We start from the raw sequence: 20150 nt of genomic DNA, 5'->3' as shown, positions 1-20150 counted from the left end.
ATGGCCAACTAAAAATAGGTAATACAAAGCGATTATGTGGTCACCAAGGTGAATTGGTTTAGTCTTGACTTCTGGTCGTGAGTGACAGCGTTGGGGGATGGGAAATCTGTTGATTGTCGAGTGTCAAATAAACGCAGAGATGGACAGAAAAAGGTCAAAGCCATCAGGTGACCAATTTAGGAAAAAAAGAAAAGAGGAAGAGGAGAAACGAGCAAAATATAAAGGTATGCTATGTTCTCTCTGTATGGTTACAGTATCCATGTCATGAGTGAAGGGCTAATGTTAATTGGTGGTATACGTTTGTTAGCCTTTTTGCTATGATGCTTGCAATGCTTATACAACAGTAATTCGTCTTAACAAACACCAGATCTAATTTCACCGTAAGATTGTGCTTTGCAACAAAACTGTTACAAGTTCAGTTATTATTTATTTCCATCATGTTGGGTCCTGTAATTAGCCAACGGATTGTTCATATGTGTAGGTAGTTTCAAAGATGAACATTTGCCATTTGCTACAACTCTATTTCATGACAAGACATAGTTTAACCAGTCATAATGAAAAGTGTGCCAAGCATAGAATTGGAGGCAGTAACCAAGGAGCTAATTGTTCCTCCATGAAAGATAGATTAATATAGCGTCTAACGACAGACATTTAGCATGTAAGGGCATGTTTATTTAAATTTGCAATTCATGGATGTTTTGTAAGAGTTATATTGTAGTCTTTTGATGTCAGTTTCAGTTGCAATTCAATTGAAATTTCAGGGGCATATTTTGGAGCATCCTCTACCACTGGTCAGGATGAGCCACCCACCTCCCCTGCTAGACAAGACCTGCCATCTACCTCATCAGCTACACAGGTCTCTTCTGGAGTGGTCTCCACCCTTCAAGGCTCACTGGCCTTGCCGTCATTAGTATCAATCACTCAATAGGGGAGCAGATTTCATATGATGCCATTATTGATGATTTTGCTAGCCTGACGAGCCAGACCCACATTAAATGTAGGGTCTGGGCACTCTCCATAGACAGGGCTCAACCGGAGGGGTGGGATAAACGGTTGTCTTTCAAACTCCCTCTCCACGCAACAGGATAGCAACGCAATCAGAGCAACGAAGAAGGTGACATTCAGAGCGACGGAAAAGAGAGTTCCTTTGTCAGAGAAAAGCCAGAGCCCGTCTACGGATTCCTATTATTATTATTCCTATTAGGCTTCCTATTAGACATTCTCTGGAAAAGCTTAACTTCAAGTCTTTCAGAGTGGCGGCCAAAGCCGATCAAAAGAAAGTTGTTCGCTAGCAGCAGCCATCGTTCTGGTAGTTCTAGCAGGATGGGGAATTCACGCGTAATTCACGGAACTTATGGTCGCAGGTCAGTCGTCATCATGTTAAGCCTGCCCACCAACTCGTGATTGGCCCGGTCCATCTTGGATTTTTCGAAATCTCAAGTCAACGGAGAGTAACTAGACTGCCCCTGGAAGCAAATAAGCAAAGCAAAGTAATTAGATTCTAGGCTATGATTTTGCATCAAGGAAGGCCAGAAAGGGGGAGTCACGTGACCACCACGAAGGATGTAGGAGGCTTTGTTCGTGCTGCTGCAGTCATCCCCCAAAAATTTAATAATAGTTTCATACTTTGTGCCTTTTTTTAAAACTTCTGCCCACTTTTCTGGTTTTTGAAAACGTTTTGTACACGTGATGGCTTCAAGCTCAAGGAAAGCAACCGGTAAACAACTTTGTCGTTCAGCTGATAACGAGGAGTTAGCTGAGCTAGTTAAGCTAGCAGTCGCTGAGGCTATCAAAGAGGCTATCCCTACTCTTGTGGATGATGTGGTCGCTCGGCTCACGATTAAAACACAGGCTTTGGTGGATGCTCAAACTACTGAACTTCGGGGTGAGATGGTTACCATACAGGAAAACATTTCGAAGTGTACTGATTATATGGAGACATGTGAGAACCGTCTGGCGGAGGTGGACCGGCTGTCAATGGCTGTGGGCAGGTTGACCGAACAACATGGCCGACTGGAGGATAAGATAGCTGATATGGAAGACCGGTCGCGCAGAGATAACATCAGAATCCACGGAATACCCGAAAATGCTGCGACAGTGCATGCTCTGGCATACCTATCCGATGCAATCCCACGATGGTTCCCACAGCTGGATCCAGTTGAGATTATGCGGGCCCACCGAGTAGGCGCTCCTAAAGAAGATGCCAATGGCAAACCCGTGTCTCGAACTCTGATTGTAAAGTTTCTCCGTTTTACCGATAGAGACAAGATCCTCACAGCTGCACGTAACGCTGCCGTGGAAATGGAAGGAAAGATGATCCGCTTCGCTCCTGACTACAGCCCTCACACCTTCAAGCACCGACTGGCTTTCTCTGATATAATGGGCACCCTGCAGAAGCTGAACTTCCGCACTTTCCTTCTGTATCCTGCGAAACTGAGGGCTATGCGCGGAGAGGTGAGCAAAGTCTTCAACACACCTCAAGAGGCGAAGGACTTTGTTGATTCCATCAAAGACTGAAACACACATTTATTCAGGTAATTTAGTCAGCTGGGCTGCTCTTATATGTTGTGCATGAGAGCAGCTGTTTATATGTTCAGTAATGCCTCCTTAGACGTGTCATTGCTTTTTGACTTATATGTGCAATGTTCTTTATTGTATGCGGATTAATGGACGTTGGTCCTTACCTTGGAATGTGTGTCTACTGATCTAATTTAAAGTTTTAGACTGCGTAGGGCTAGAGATTTGAACGCACAATTTATTTTTTATTTTCTATATTGTTGTTATTAGTATTATTATTATTATTATACATCTTATTATGCCACTCCTCATTTATTTGCTCACTGGTTTAGTTTTGTGGCAGTCGTTAAAACAGTATGATTCTTTTATTCTTGCATATAGAGGGGGGTGGCTGCGGGGCATTAGGGAGGATCATGCCACCTGAGGATCACGGGTCCAACCTATGGGGGGGTATGCGTCTCCATGGGAGGAGACAGGAATTTTTGTTGTTGTTAATATTTTTGAGTGTTTGTGCGTGGGTTCTAAGTTTATGCCTTCTCCCGTTCCTCGGAGTAAGGTGGGTTTTGGATGACTGGGGTGTTGGGGTGGGAGGGGTCTCTCTCAGTATTTTCGTCTTTTTTTTTAATCAGTTCATCGCACTCTTTGTAGTTTATGATTGCACGCTTAGTGACTGAATGGATTGTGATTTACATCTAACTATTATCAGTCAGTATGAGTAGTTTACACGTCATTAGTTGGAATGTTAATGGGCTGAATGGTCAAATTAAGCGCACAGCCTGTCTTGATCTTCTTCGCAGACAGCATGCGGATGTCGCTTTCATACAGGAATCTCATTTAAGAAATGCAGATGTTCGTCGTTTTTCAAATAAATACTGTTATGTTGCTGCATCTGCGTCGCTGGACACCAAAACCAGGGGCTCTTTAGTGGTACTGAAACGGAATCTTTCTGTAAACATATTAGGGAAATTTGGTAGTGGGGATGGTAGGGTTTCTTATGTTAAAGCTGTTATATCTGGGCGTAAATTTGCCTTTGTTTCCATTTACGCTCCATCTCAATATGAACCAGATTTTTTTCCTAATTTAACCTCAATACTACTGCATCTTCAGGAATTTTCACTTATTCTCGGGGCTGATATGAACTCTTTTGTGAATTCAGCGTTGGATAAATCTGTTCAGCGTTCCACGCCTATCCAGCTACGAGCGTCCAATGATTTTCAGAATTTTTTGTCGGCACTCAGTTTAACAGATCTGTACCGTACCATCAATCCTACGTCTAAACAATACACATTTTACTCATCTAGACATCACAGTTTCTCAAGGATAGATTATATCTTAGCTTCATCTACATCTTTCTCTGAGATCCATAATGTTGTAATTAAGCCCTGCCCTTTGTCTGATCACAGTATGGTATCGGCGCATTTTACACTTTTGGGCACACCTCCCAAAGCCTCTCGTTGGCGGTTTAATGTCTCACTTCTGAAAAACGAAGACTTTTGTGGTTTTCTCAAAGGTAATACAGGTTCAGTTAATGACTCTAGATATCCATGGGATGCCATAAAAGGCTGTATTAGGGACTCTTCAATTTCATTTTCATCCCATCTGAATAAAAAGAGGCTTAACAAGATAACTGAGTTGGAAAATACCCTATCCAGCCTTGAGACTCAACAACAGGGTACATTTTCTGAGACTTTGTGAATGAGAATTGCAGTGACACGGACTGAACTAAACTCCTTGTTGAGACGCAGAGCAGAGTTTTTAATGCATAGAACCAGAAGAACATATTATTTCAATGGAGCCAGGCCGAGTAATCTTTTAGCGTTGAGGTTAAAAAATCAGGAGAAGTACTCAAATATTATGGCAATTAGAACACCCCTTGGGGTTTTAAGCGATCCTCGGGGTATCAATACAGAATTTTAAATTTTCTACTCTAATCTTAATAAATCTGAAATTTAATTTGATGTAAATATGTGCACAAATTTTCTTGAGGAACTCCATCTCCCCTCTTTGTCTGATGATGAATCCATGTCACTTAATGCCCCTATTTCCCTAGATGAGCTAAAAAAGGCTCTTGTTAACATGAAGAAGGGTAAATCCCCAGGTTGGGATGGGATTCCACCAGAGTTATACGGTGCATTCTGGGATGAATTGGGACCACCACTGTTAAATATGATTAATACGGCTATTGACAAGGGTGCATTCAATCAAAGTGCAAACACAGCTATAATTACATTACTTCCAAAACCAAACAAGGATGCGACTCAATGTGGCAACTACAGACCTCTCTCCCTTCTGAATGGTGATGTCAAATTGTATTCCAAGGTACTTGCAACCCGATTGGAAATGCATCTTAACAAATTAATACATGATGATCAAGCTGGTTTTATTAAAACTCGTCTAGCATCTGATAATGTGCGTCGCTTGCTGCACATTATACATGCTGCAGGTAGCATTCAATTCAATTCAATTCAATTTTATTTATATAGCGTCAATAACAATACAAATCGTCTCAAGACGCTTTACAAAAACCCGGCCTGAAACCCCCAGAGCAAGCCTGAAGGCAACGGTGGCAAGGAAAAACTCCCTTTTAACAGGAAGAAACCTCGAGCAGAACCCAGCTCATATGGAGGGACCCATCTGCCTAAGGCCAGCCGGGTACAGACAGAAGAAAGAGAGAAGAGAACAGCAAAGAGAGAAGAGAAGAGAACAGCAAGATAAACATACATCTGTCATAGATACACATATCTGACTAAAGTGTACATTGAGTGCATTGACTCTCCCTGTTCAGTTCTATCACTGGATGCTGAGAAAGCGTTTGATAGGTTGGAATGGGAATATCTCTGGACAGTTTTGGCTAAATTTGGGCTAGGAACTAAATTCATTGATATGATTAAAATCCTATATGCCAGTCCCTCTGCAATGGTTTGTACAGGCAATTTGTGCTCTACCCAGTTTTCTGTATTTAGGGGAACCCGTCAAGGATGCCCTCTTTCACCTCTATTATTTGTTTTATCCCTTGAACCATTAGCCCAGAAAATCAGACAACATCCGTTAGTGAACCCAATTACTTTTTGTAATACACATCATCGGATTTCGTTATATGCTGATGATGTTCTTCTTTGCATAGGTGAGGCTGATTCTTCTATACCGCATCTTCTGTCTACTTTTGAGTCGTTTAGTTCTCTATCCGGATACAAAATAAACTGGAATAAGTCAGGGTTGATGCACTTAAACTCAGCTGCATGTCAGGTTTCCTTGCCCTCCTGTATACCAATTGTTAAGAGTTTTAAATATCTGGGTGTTGATATTTTTCCTTCTACCTCAGTCATTGGCCTAAAAAATTTTCAAGATATTTACAGAAAGGTAGAGAGAGACCTTGAGAGCTGGACGAAACTTCCATTATCATTACAAGCTCGTATATCCACAGTAAAAATGGATGTTCTACCTCGGGTAAACTTTTATTCTTCTATGATACCTCTCGCCCCTCCTATTGGCTACTGGGAGAAATTGCACAAGTTGATTTCTAAGTTTATATGGAAAGGAAAGAGGCCTCGCTTAAAACTTTTAACTCTCCAGCGTGATAGGTCCCAGGGAGGACTTGCCTTGCCAAATTTCAAGATGTATTTTTGGTCATATGCACTGCGTCCTCTTTCCATATAGTTTAATCCTAGCTCCTCTGTGACTTGGAGATTGATTGAGGAGAACCTTTCCCTCCCTCATAGACTACAGGACCTAGTATATTCCAATATCCCACTGAAAACGGCCAAATTACACTTAGGCCCTGTAATTTCTTCTCTACTCACAACTTATCGGGCTGTAATGAAGCATGTGCGTTCGGACCCTAAATGGCACAAACACTCACCAATTTTCAACAATTTTTCACTTCTTATTGACAGTAAACCAGTCTCATTTCCACAGTGTTTCCCACTGTGGAAATGAGACTGGTTGTTTTAAAAGACCTGTGTGTTGATAGTGGTCTACGGGCTTTTAACGACTTGAAGGCTGAGTATAATTTACCAGGAACATCCTTTTTCTTCTACCTTCAGTTAAGATCAGCTATGCGGGCTTATGGTGTTCCATGGGGCTCAGTGCTCCCTACACATCCTCTTCATAAATTACTATTTTCAACTGGTTCAACGTGGGGAGTGGTTTCTAAACTTTACAAATTCATTTCTGACCCTCACAAGTCACTGCCAGTGGAAGCTACATGGCATAGGGATCTTTCTGTAGCAAATGAAGACATTTGTTGGGACAAAATATGGAAAAACTTGAGGGACACATCTAAGAATCCAGACCATATGCTAATACACTTCAAATTTGTCCATAGGATGTATCTCACACCTAAAAAGCGACATTCTATGAAAATCATTCCATCTCCCAATTGTGATTTATGTTCATTAGGTGTCCTGGGATCCTTTATCCATATGTACTGGGAATGCCCAGGGGTGGCCGAATTCTGGGAAAAAGTTTGTCATACATTAAGCGACATACTTGGAATCAGGGTCCCACTCTCGCTATTGTTGCTCCTACTTAATGACGACTCCCCTCTAGATCTGACCCTGCAACAGAGATGTGTTCTGTGGGGGGGTCTCACTGCTGCCAAAAAAATGTTGGCTCTACGATGGCAACCACCACATTCTTTGACCTGGCAGCAGTGGGCCAACACCTTTCTTGATATAGTTTTGATGGAGTGTTCTGTTGCCCGATTACATGGAGCCAGCGTTAAAACTCTTCGGGAGTGGGAGGTGGCTCATAGACTGGTGAAGGACAGAGTGCAACATGATATGCCATAAAAAGTGCAGAATGTTCTATTTTTTATTTATTTTATTTTTTTCTGAGAGAGACCGGGGGTGGGGGGGTAGTTTGTTCATGGGGTGTGGGTGTTGAAAATTGAAAATTCTACGTTTGAGTGCTGTATTTTGTCTTTATTTCAATAAAGAATCGATCACAAAAAAAAAAGGAAGGCCAGAAAGGTCAGGTTGTAGCTTATTAGTGTTTTCTGTTCTTAGTGCAATAGTGTAATAATTAGATTTTCTTTAGTGTGTTATTTGTGTGATGAAGGATTTGTGCTATTTAGAATATCCATTCTATATTGTATTTGCATATTATTCTTAATATTTTATATTATTGTTTGTTTTATATATCCGATTGTGTATATTTTTGCCACATTTATGTATATAGAGCACATTTATTTAAGTTCTGATAACTTATACTGTTTTTGTGCAGAATTGTGTTCATTGTCTTTTGGCAATGTTGGAGGTGGAGACTGTGCACCTTAAAAAGTGAGTTTCCTGTTGTAATTGCAATAGTTGAATAACTGAATTCTCTCCAGTGTGATTTTCAAATGTTCTATTGAAGGAATTGTGCAACTGAGAAATATAACTTTCTGTTTCACTTATATTGTTATAATAAAACATGGCTGTTTATGCAAAATTTTGTGTCATTTCTTTTCACGGGGGGCGGGGGGCGCTTGGAGGGGGTCTCGCCCGGTGAGTAATTCAATGTAGAACCGCCACTGATAATAACATCCATTTTCATTACTGCTTGGTTCCTTCAGAGCGGTCAAGCACCAGCTGATCTTGCTGGACAGAGAGATTGAAGGCTACAAGAAGTCCACCACTGCAGAGCAGGAGCAAAATGAGTCACTGACTATGCAGTTGAACTGGTCTCAGATAGATGGCGCTACTTCCAGAAAGCTGATCAGTCAGAAGCAGGTTCAGCAAGAGGCTCTGCAGGCCCACTACAGCACCTGTCTCAACACTCTGCGCGAGACAGAGCGTACTCTCTCCATACACACAAAGGTAGATAGAAGGCAAATGTTCCTGTGTTTGTCCAGTGTGTAGATTTGTCAAATTGTGTACTATTCCACACTGATTCTCGCTTGTTTCTCTCTTCTTTACTCCTTGATTTTCCTAGGAAGCCAGTACACACCAAGCTGAACTGAAGTATCAGCAGAGGCAGGTGGAAAAAGAGAGTGCTGTGCGCCTGGAGCTAGAGGACAAGATTATGACTTACATGCACCAGAAGCTCAGCCACAACAAGTCTGCCAAGTACTCCCAATGGCTCACCAGTAAGAAAGGCAGTCTCAAGAACGAGAAGGTAAAGATTGCACTTACGAAGGGAAAAGCTTCAAGAATGTTTAGGCTATGAGAAAGCCTTTATCATTGTTGAGTGAGCTCTTTTAGTCCCAAATCAGTGATTTACAGCTGTGGATCTCACAAGAGCTATTAAATTTGAAGCAGCTGACGTTTTTACTTTAGATTTTACTTTAGATTCCAGTAAGCTTGCTGTACCCACTGAAAGTAGTAATAAGATAAGTCTTAAGACTCACCTTAATCCTTATCCATTTCATAAAATGAGATAACATGTCATTTGACCATATTTTAACCCCCCCAAAAATATTAAAAAACTGTTTCATTGGGTTCCATATTAACACTGGACATGTTCCACTAAGCTTGGCAGTCAAACTTGTCCAAATAAATGTTTATGTACTGTATGTGCTTTTTCAATTGAAAGTCTGATTTAATTATGTTTGTGGCAAATTAGTGTGTTCAGTGTGTTTAGTAATGTTGGGCCTGTGTACTAACGGCACTAAATACTGGGGTTTGGCTATCATGAATAATTAATAATTATTACAAATAATTATATATTATTAAATAATTTGATCTAAATTACTAGATCACCTCAGGGCACCACCCTTCTGAGAAGGGAAAAGATAGCCAATTCATCAAATCATACAATCATCATATCTTACAATATTTACCAAATTGTCAATTTTGGGATAACTTAACTATAAACAAAATTACTACATGAACAACTAGTTAAAGTTGAATGAATTTGGAGTTCTTGACAGTGTAGAGGTTGGCAAAATTCACTCATGTGCAATATTAAACAAACAACAGGTATGTTTAAAGATATTTATTAACAAGAATAAAAGTAAAAACATACAATCTAACTACAGTGTAGTTTATAAGAATAAGAAAAATCTTTATTTGTCCCACAATGGTGAAATTGCAGTTTGCAACAGCATACAGAAATGGCAGAGATTGCGCAGATTGAATAGTCAGATATTGTACAGACTGGTGTAGCTGTGTTATAAAGTTATTACACCTTATGGTGTATTGATATTGCACATATAAGGAGTGCTTATTTTGAAGCCTAACAGCAGCAGACCTTCTGTATCTTTCCTTCACACATCGAGGGTGAAGTAGTCTGTCACTGAAGCTGCTCCTCAGTGCTGTCAGGTCACCATGCAGGGGGTGGGACTCATTGTCCAGCATGGAGGACAGTATAGCCAGAACTCTCCTGTCACCTGTCGTAGCGTTATTGCCAAGTCAAGACATAAGGAGGCAGGAGCCTATCAGAGACACACTAGCTGTTAGGTCCAGGAAATGTTGCTCTGTTTATTGTTGCCATGACAACCCTAACATTCTAAGTCACCTAGCAGGACTTATCTCTACATCTCCCTTTTCCAGTTAGTTTCCAAGAGAGACCTTACTTTAAAAACGTCTGACTAGACATGAGGAAACTATCCAATAAACACAGCTTTTCTAGTTGTAACAATAAACCAATAGTATATAAATATATACATTCACACGTATACGATCACAGTCACCTTTTTTTATTTATTTTTTTATTTTTTTTAAAAACACACAGTATATACATTTCTATCTCAAGAGCCCAGGCTCTTCCACTGAGTGAGGGAATTATTGTTACCCAGCATTCACTCAGGGTAGGTGTTCACATTTTTTCGTAGTTCAAGCGAACTGAAGCAGTCCTGACTCTGACAGGGTAGCGTCTCTCGTTCACTGGAGTGTGTTTGTGACTTAAGTCTCACCTTTCAGGGGTGATGGATCTGTCAGTAGATCTAGCAGGATCTGCCGCTGGAGTGGTATTTTCCAATGACAGGTCAGGGATCTCGGTGGGTGTGGCAGGCGCCACAGGAGTCTGCGAGAGATGGAATCTGTTCCTCCGCAGGCTGCCTCTTGAAGTCTCCACGATGTAGAATCTGGGTGTTCCTGCAGTGGACACCACGGTGCCTCTCTGTTGTATGTCCTTGACCCACACGTGGTCACTGGGCTGCAGTTCCAGCATGTCACATGCTGCGTGGCGACGGTTGTAGTTCTGCTGCTGTTTCTGTCTGTAGCTTTGCTCCTTTCTTTTCAAGTCCTCCCTATCTGTACATGATGGGTTGAGCTGGGAGGGAAGGACAGGAATTGTTGTGCGGATCTTCCTCCCCATGAGTAGCTCTGTGGGACTGTATCCATTGGCCAGAGGAGCAGAGCGACAGGCCATCAGGGCCAGATAGGGGTCACTGGATTTCTTGAGGAGATTTTTAATCGTCCTCACAGCCCGCTCTGCGTGTTCCTGCAGTGGACCCACAGTTTGTGGGAAGTGTGGACTGGAGGTGATGTGGCCGAAGCTCCAATCCTGTGCAAACTTCTGAAATTTCTCTGAAGCAAACTGTGGGCCATTGTCTGTGCGCACCACTTCTGGTATGCCATGACGAGCAAAGATAGACTTGAAGTGTTCAATCACAGCCTCTGATGTTGTGAAAGTAAATTTTGTTACTTCAAAGAAGCGAGAATAATAATCCACTATGACTAAATACTGTCTGTCTTTCATTTGAAACAGGTCTGCTCTTACTGTAGACCATGGCCTTTGCGGGAACTCAGTGGGCAACATTGTTTCTCTCAGGGTTGTTCTCTCTCTGGTGCATGTATCACAACTCTCTATCAGTTTTGTCAGTTCTTTGTTGAGTCCAGGCCACCATACTGATGTCTTGGCTCTCTCCCTGCATTTGGTTATGCCGAGATGACCCTTGTGCAGCTTGGCTAGTATATCTGCTCTGAGCGATGGCGGAATGACAAGTCTGCTGCTGTAGAGAAGCAAGCCACTTTGAACTGTCATTTCTCCTTGAAATGGCAGATATGGCTGGAGCACCTGGCCTATTGAGAACTTGTCTGGCCATCCCTCAGCACAATACTGCTTTATCTGTCACCGAGGGAAGTTGATTTCTGATGCTGTGCTCTGCTCCACTTTTGAGATGACACCTTGCTGCTCCATGCGATTTAGCTCCTTTTTGACTTTGGGAGGGGAAGTGAGACTCGCCTAGGTGTTGAGACTGCGAAAGGCTTTGCATCTTTCTTGAGTACGATGGTGTACTCATCCCCCATTTTTCCGAGTCCAGAGAAGAGCTTTGGGAATTCCTGCTTCACCACCTCGCTTGTGTCCAGGCTGACGACCAGCTGCAGGTTTCCTCCTGGCCCTTTTAGAACCAATGTAGCTTTTGATAGCTGATCGTACTGGCCCTCGTCATACAGTTCTTTGGGTATGGCTGTCACATCTGCGCCTGTGTCAATTTTAAACACTGCTTTGTGGCCATCCATTTTTACCTCAGTCATCCAGGGACCAACACTGTCCCCTGTCTCTGTTGACATTGAGCCCAGGAAAGAAACTCCATATTCTTCATCACTATCCTGTGTGTGTGACATTGTGGCCATATTCACCTCATGTAACTTTTTTGACCTACAGACTCGAGCATAATGTCCTTTTTTTCTGCAATGGTTGCATGTTGCATCCTTTGCTGGACATTGGCCGTGTCCTCTTGTGTCCCCACACCTTCTGCATGGTCTGTTCTGTGATTTACTGAACACTGGTTTGGACCGTGGTTGAGCCTGTTTTGTTTTGCACCACCGCGCTGCTGTGCGTGCATGCTGTCCAGCTGTGTGTTCATCAGGTCTCCTTTGCAGTCAGCTTTTAGCAGTTCGTTTTGCTTTTTCACGTGTTCACTCTGTTTAACTAAAGTGACAGCTTTCTGTAGTGTCATTTCAGGATCCAGCTGTAATCTCTCTGATAGACGTTTGTCTCTCAGACCCACGACCAGTCTGTCTCTCACCATCTCGTCATGTAACGCGCCGTATCCGCAGTGCTCTGCCAGGCAATGTAACGCAGTGATGAACGAGTCAGCTGACTCGACCGACTCTTGCTGCCATTGATTAAACATAGCCCGTTCATATATGACGTTCCTGCGAGCAACGAAGTGAGCGTCCAACTTCTCTTTGACTGTGTGGTACTCACTTGCTTCATCAGCCGTTAGGTGCAAGGACGTTAGAATGTCTTCTGCCTCCTCGCCCATTGTGTAGATCAAAGCATTCACTTGATTTTCGTCTGCTTGGGTTTCCAAACCTGAAGCGATGCGAAATCTGTCAAATCATTTGATCCATTTCGGCCAGTCCTCTGTTTTAAATGAGAATTTCTCCGGTGGAGCAACTTGAAACTGGTTAATGATGAACGCTGTCGATCCGTTGCCTTGGTAACGTTACTGTAAGCTACAAAGTTACAAACCGTTTCCTTCCGCGCAGCGGTTGGCATCACTAACACTAAAAAGACACTTTTTTCACGAAAAAAATAACAAACCGCCAGCTGACGACTCACTTGGCTACTAATTAACTTCTGACTAATTAACTTCTGACACCATGTCGTAGCAGTATTGCTAAGTCAAGACGTAAGGAGGCAGGAGCCTATCAGAGACACACCAGCTGTTAGGTCCAGGAAACGTTGCTCTCTCTATTGTTGCCATGACAACCCTAACATTCTAAGTCACCTAGCAGGACTTATCTCTACATCACCCACCTCCCTCACTGAGTCCAAGGACAAGAGCTGGACTTCCTGATGATCTTATCCAGCTTCTTCCTCTCCCTCTCTGTGATGCCACTGTTCCAGCGGACCACTCCGTACAGGATGGCTGATGCCACTACAGAGTCATAGAAGGTCTTCAGGAGTGCCCCTTTCACTCCAAAAGACCTCAGTTGCCTCAGAAAGACAAAGTTCCCCGTCAGTCCTCTGTACTCTGCGTCGTCATCATCTCTGATGAGGCCGACAATCGCAGAGTCGTCAGCACTTCAGCAGCTGTGAACTTCAGCAGTACACAGCTGTCGGTGTTGTGTTTGAAGTCTGCTGTGTAGAGGGTGAAAAGAAATGGGGCCAGGACTGGTGGTCCACACCCATCCTCTCCAGTTTGTCCCTCCGAATCACCGGCTGGATGGTGTTGAACGCACTTGAAAAATCAAAAAATGTGATTCTCACAGTGCTGCCGGGCTTTTCCAGGTGACAGAGAGAGCTTGGTGTAGCAGGAAGATAACGGTGTCCTCCACTCCAACATTAGGACGGTAGGCAAACTGTAGTGGGTCCCTGGAGGGGCCCACCTCAGAGCAGAGATGTCCCAGTATCAGTGTCTCCATCATGTGGAATGTTAGAGCCACCAGTCTGTAGCTGCTGAGGGTCTTTAGGGTGCAATGTTTTGGGCACCGGTACCATGCACGAGGTCTTCCAAATCTGTGGTACCACTCTCAGCTCAAGGCTCAGGTCGAAGACATGCTCCATAACTCCACACAGTTCATCTGCACAGGACTTAAGGAGCCTGGAGATGATACCATCCGGTCCAGCTGCTTTCCTCATTTTTATCTTCCTGAGTTCTTTTCTCACATGCTCTGCTGTGAAGGACAGGGATGGGGGATGAGTGGCTCCATCTTGGTGTGAAGATGTAAGTATATGGTCTGGTGAGCCACAGGTGTGAGAGGCTGAGTGAGGAGGGCATAAGCCAGGTGTCAGCAAGTGAGAGACCTGCTGCATGGGGGGAGGAGTGGGTGCTTGATCAAACCTATTGAAATGTAGATTTAGATCGTTGACCCACTGCCGACATGGGGTGTTTTTTTTAGCCCGAAATGGTTTCCAGGCTTCTCTACACCCCTCTGATGTCCTGCTGCTGCAGCTGCTCCTCCATCTTCCTCCTGTAGCTGGCCTTTCTTTCCCTGATCTTCTTTCTCAGCTCCTTCTGTACAGTCTCCAGCTCCTCCTTATTCCCTCATCTGAAAGCTCTCTTCTTCTTCTTCTTCAGCAGAGCTACAGTTTGTGTGGGTGTGTCAAAATGGCTGCTGAGGACTTGAGGCCCCAAACAAAGAAAACAAGATGGCTGATCAAGTAGGGGCACTCAGACCACGTGTTGGCTGAGTGCATGTGTGGAATGTGATAAGAGTTTCATGAGGTGCCAGGTTAGAGGAAGGATGGTTAGTTTAGCATGCAAGAGACCATGAGTCTTTGTGCTGCATAACCTAAACTAACATCAGCTTAACAATGTGGCAGAGCCAGCTATACTATAACCTTATGATCACAACAACTCAATAAAAACAAATATCACATCAAATCAAAGTTCATAGTTCTATGCTTAGCTTAGCTTGACTAGGCCAGAACATACTACCAGTTTTGGTGGAAAAGTCGATTTCTGGCGTGTTGCTCCTTTCGCTGGCGGTTCCTGGTGGAAGAGCCGTGCTGGAGTTCCAGTACTGAGAGGCAGTCTTTGCCATGTGTACCTGATGGCAGACGTTGGAGGGAAACTGGCCGCTCCTTGAAGTCCTTTGAAGTAGCTTGTTAGCAGCTTGATGGTAACTAGCTGTGTCGCTCCTGTTGTTTGAGGAGATAGCCTGCAAACCTTCTGTTTGTTGGCTAATAGAGTTGTGCAGATTTCAAGCAGGCTCTTGTTGCTGTGAAGAAAGAGGCCTGGAGTAGCTGCTCTGCTAGCAGGCTACTCAGGCAGCCAGCTGCAGCTGAGGAGTGGGGGTCTCCACAGAAGAGGTGTGGAGATGAGGAGAAGAGGAGAAGAGTTGAGGAGAAGAGAGAGAACAATGGCCAAGCAGGGCTTTTATATGACCTGATGACCTCAGAGGTCACATGCTACAGTCGGCCAGTGAAGACTGCTGGATCAGTTTTCACACCTGGAGGATTGTGGCACTTAGAGTTCTGGTGCTTCCTTTGTTTCCAAGACAAAGAAGTCATGTGGTTCACAACTTGGTTATGCATGGCGAGTTTCCATAGCTCACCACTGGGTTCAGGTCCCAGCAGTAATTAGTGTATTATACACATTCAATATCGGTTATTATACTAATATATTCTTGAATAACTTTATGGATATCATAGAACTTTGCTGTACATTTTCCATAATGAAAGTCAGTGACAACAATCATTAGTTCACACCATGTCACCAAGCTGAGGTAACACACATAGACTGTACAAAATATGGATGTCCCCACTTCCACCAATGGAGCCATATTATCAATGATCCGTCCATACTTGCTGTTGTCATGGCAACCGTTAGTCATCATGATGTCACATTTTGTTTCCATAGCGTCAAAAAAAAACTAAAACGAAACTTCTCAGAAAAATTGACAAAAAATATTCGACGTGTGATTTTGTGTATAAGTTTGGCCCAAGCCCCATCCACTAACATCGACTGCAGCCGCCCACTAGGGGGTACTCTAGTATATACAGTATATTGCTTTGACTGTCCTCAGTCTTTATATACAGTCTATGTAGTTAGGGTCTTATTATTATAAACGCTTCATTCAGAGACACAGATTGGCCCTTTAATGCTTCAGTATGTAACACCCCATACAAAGTGGAAAGACACAAAACTGTAAAAACAACAGATTCATGATACCCTAAGGATAATGCTTAAAAGTAATACATTTTTGTGTTGCTCATCATCTCTTTCTCCCTTCTAGATATGTCATTTGCAGCAGCTGGAGAACAAAATATTTGCTGTTAGACTTGAGAGCCAACAGATTGACCAACACGTCTACAGCCTGGCCCACACCCAGGAGACCTTAGATGAGGAGACTGCAAAGTGCAACAAGTTACTGACTGTCCACCAGACTAAGATTTCTTCATTTATTAAACTCATTGACCAGAAACAGACGGCAGTCGCCAACTACAGCACCAAGATTTCTCAAATTCTCGCCAACACTGGGGTGAGAGATTGTGGGGAAGAAGTACTTCTTGGCTGTCTGTTCTTTATGTGGATAAATGAATGGAAGTGACTGGGAATGGAGAATAAAAAGCTGCTTTTGTGATGTGTGTACATCTGTTCCCAGCATGAAGACCTGAATCCTCTGCAAATCAAGGTGGAGGCAATGATGGCTCAGATTGAGGAGCTGACAGCAGATATCAAGAGTGACCAGCAGCTCTGGATGAGATGTCAGGGGGCTCTAGTAGGACTGACACTGGAGATGGAGGCCAACAGCAGGGAGATGCACAAACTGCAGACAGAATACACTGGAATGCAGCAGAAGAAAATTCGCCTGGAGAGTAAGCAGTATACACAAGGTTACACAGTCAGTCAGCTGTCAGTAAATGATAGTTTTAGGCCATTTGTTATCTTAAGCTAGTAAAGAGCAAGTCTGAAAACTATATGTGAAGGTTTAACCACTTAACACTTGACTCTATCTAATCACTAGCTCTATCTACTCAAACAACTTTGACACCAACTCCAACCCCCTAGGTCAGATTGAAGTAGGACATCGAGAAGAAAATGAGCTGGAGAAGAACTCAAAGATGCTGAAGAGAGACCTGCTGAAGCTCAACACTCTGCTAGGCAAGAACAGACAGCTGAGCCACTCTCTGGAGCAGGAGAACACACTCATGGAGACAGACTTCCTTTACAGACTGAAGGCACGACACAGTTGCTTAGTTACATTTAAATTTGCAATTTTCTGCAGTTTTCAAGTAAATAATTATTAAATGTGAATTAATATGGCTAGGAGGCGGAACAGGAGTCTGTCCAGATACAGATGAAGCATGAGAAGACACAGGAGGAGAAAGAGCGGCTCCTCAGCAGTCTGCTAGAGGCTGAGTCAGTCACATTTTGCCCTTGTTCATTTATTTTTGTGTTAATCAACTTAAAAATGTTATTCCCTGATGAATATGATATATGGTATAGGTAATATTTTATTATTTAGTAACACTTTAACGGTAGCACATATCCATCTGATTTATTACATTAGAAAAAATATGTTAATGTCATTGTCAGTTTATTTATACAGCAAATGTTGACCAAAGTGCTGTACAGAGTAGTCTCACATATTTGTTGGTTATGACTCACATACTGGTTGCTTTATTGGCATGTGTTACTTGTATGCATGCTTCTGAATTTGTGCCCTGTAGGCGGCAAATCATGCTGTGGGAAAAGAAGATCCAGCTTGTAAAGGAGACTCGTTCAGCAGTGGACTCGGAGGTGGGCCAGGGAGACATCCAGGTGATAAAAGTTGAAATACATCGCATGGAGGTAAACAGCAAGCACAATATGATTATGCAATGAGACAATAAACATTAATATTACATCTAGATATGCAAACACTACACTCCTTGATTATGGCCTGACCTCTGATACAGTTTTTAAGGTATAATCTTTGTCAGATGCAGCAAAATGTTGTCCAGAATTGAACTTCCAGATGTTAAAAAAAACAACATGTTTCACCTTTTATTTCCCTCACCTGCTCTGTAAAAAAATTATTTTTATCATATTTATCTTTTTTTCGATACTGGCAACAGAAATAAGAGCATGACACAGACAGATCAGGTAGCTAAGTGGTGTTTACTTTGCAAAATAATTACCTGATAAAAATCCCTGTGTTGTTGTTGAAGGCACAACAGGGAGTGATGGAGGTAGTCCATGTCAAGATTAATGTCACTTTACATTGTTATTCAAATTTTTATCATAACCATTTGGTGTCTTTGAAGCATGGGGATATAAATAAACTAATTATATAGTAGTATAATATTAATAATAGTACTTTCATTTTGAGCAATTGCACATACAGTACTTAAAGTTATTGTAATGTACAGTACAATAGCATAGTGATTGTATATGTTTAGTAAGCAAAAAATGTGTTGCTGGGTCAACTAAAGTAACTCAGTAAAGTACAACATATATCCTTTATTGGTTTTATATTTGCATTAATGTTTGTTGACACCACTCAATGAGTGTTTGTGTTTGTGTTTGTGCAGATGCGACTTAACCAGCTGATGAAGCAACAGGAGCGGCTGCTAAGGGAAAGTGAAGCAACTGTGGCGAGGAGGGAAACAATAGTCCTGCACAAGGAGGCCATTGTGCACAGCTTGCAGAAACAGACCACAAAGGGCGAGCTGAGGCGCTTCATACAGGGCCTCCAGCACAAAATTCAGGAGAAGCACAAAGTAGGACAAGTGAACTTTCCATATCTGCTAGTACACTTGGAGCAGGTTGCGCAGTTATCTTAAATTAAATTTTTGTGTGTGCGTTCAGGCTGTGGCAGAGAGTGAGCAGGTGATCAGGGAGCTCCAGAAGAGCCAGGTGAGTCTGAGCGACAGGCTTGTGCAGCAGAAGCAGAAGCTGATCGAAGTTTGTGGCACCAGCTGCATCCTTGACTCTGAGTTTGTAAACCTACAGGACACCAAAGATGGGGTAAGGAGCACATACGGTAGTAGTACCACAGTATTAGACATAAGTACACATGAATAAATTGTAAATCTGCTGTATATTTCTGAAATCTGCTGGTTTGTACATGCACTGGTGCTGCATTGAAGTTCCTCATTCTTAAAGTAATAAATAATACTTTGCATGTGTCATTCATGCAGAGCTGAAATATGTGCTCAGTTAGTCAGCATTGTATAATTCTCATTAAGATGTGGTGAGAATGTTTTTGAAGTTTTTTTTGGTCACTTATGCTTGTGCATCACAGTTTCTACTCATGGAAAACACCATGAGCCACAGATACAACTACTCATTGCTTCTGCCACCCTCTATGATTAATCCTGTAAGTTTTCTAACAAGTGGAAGCACAAAATATGTCCTCTCCCATTCTTTATGTCCTATCCGTCTAGAACCTTGCCCATCTAGTGACTCTTCAGAGTCGGACCAAGGTACTGCAGAGAGTGTGTGAGGGCAGCTACCAGGCCTCATCCACCAGTGAGTCAGTGGGAGCAGCTCTGCTGAGCCAGAAGCAGCGTATTCACACTGCCAGCACCATCTTGCACCACATGTGCGAGGAGTTCCCCCAGCACCAGGGTGCACTCCGGGGACTATCACTGGCTGCACAAACCATGGAGTGAGGGGAAGATAAAGAAGTGACAGTGAGAACAGAAAAGGAAGTGGTGACGATGGCAGGGAAAGATTAGATAATGTGGCCTGAGAGGACTGAGAGCTCATTTATTTTAATGTTTACTTTATTCTATGTGTCAAATGAAATACTGATTGTAAACAACATGAGAAAATAAATGAAGTACACACAGAAGTCTTTCATAGTCACTTTTTTAATCCGGTATGGAAATACTGGATTAAAAAACTGTAGTCTAATCTATATAACTGTCAGTGTAACATATGGGAACCATTTTCAGTTACGCATTTTGTGTTATTTATGTTTCCCCCACGGTCCAACTAGCAATACTTCCTTGTTTTGCAGAACAGAGAGCTGCATTGAGGAAGTTGGGAATGCAGTTTTTTAAAATCATTTCAAATATTATTCATGCACTGAGCTATCAGTAGCACATGTGAGTTGTTTATGTTCATATATTTGTTAAGGAACATAACAAATATTTGACAGTATTGGAAGGTGGGTTTCAAACAGCATCTTCTCTGTCCTCAAAAAAATCATTCAGTGAATTCAAAATTATGAAAGCACACCAACTTTTTCAGATATTTGCAGCAGCACTCGACATGACAGTTTACATTATTGTTCATGTTAAATAATAGCTAAACAGTCATGATTTTCATATATTTATTCGTTTGTATAAATATGGCCTCACTTGTGAATTAATTTTGCCAC

The 20150-nt window shown here is 42.5% G+C and overlaps 1 protein-coding gene across 1 annotated transcript in view; it reads left to right on the top strand.

The window, feature by feature from the left end:
- The window catches only part of ccdc40 (coiled-coil domain 40 molecular ruler complex subunit), a gene marked incomplete at its 5' end in the record, with an annotated part of 30601 nt that extends 10752 nt beyond the window's left edge, over positions 1-19849 (top strand). Inside the window, 10 exons of the mRNA XM_084566866.1 lie at positions 8072-8315; positions 8431-8613; positions 16074-16319; positions 16443-16656; positions 16850-17019; positions 17109-17200; positions 17512-17632; positions 18355-18543; positions 18632-18790; positions 19210-19849. Coding sequence (XP_084422992.1) covers positions 8072-8315; positions 8431-8613; positions 16074-16319; positions 16443-16656; positions 16850-17019; positions 17109-17200; positions 17512-17632; positions 18355-18543; positions 18632-18790; positions 19210-19437 — 1846 coding nt within the window. The 3' untranslated portion in view covers positions 19438-19849. The remainder of the gene's footprint in view (positions 1-8071; positions 8316-8430; positions 8614-16073; positions 16320-16442; positions 16657-16849; positions 17020-17108; positions 17201-17511; positions 17633-18354; positions 18544-18631; positions 18791-19209) is intronic.
- Between the last annotated feature and the right edge of the window lie 301 nt (positions 19850-20150).

The sequence above is a fragment of the Chelon labrosus genome (genome assembly GCF_963514085.1).
Source record: "Chelon labrosus genome assembly, chromosome: 2".
NCBI lineage: Eukaryota > Metazoa > Chordata > Actinopteri > Mugiliformes > Mugilidae > Chelon > Chelon labrosus.
This window is presented reverse-complemented; position numbering and strand designations above follow the sequence as displayed.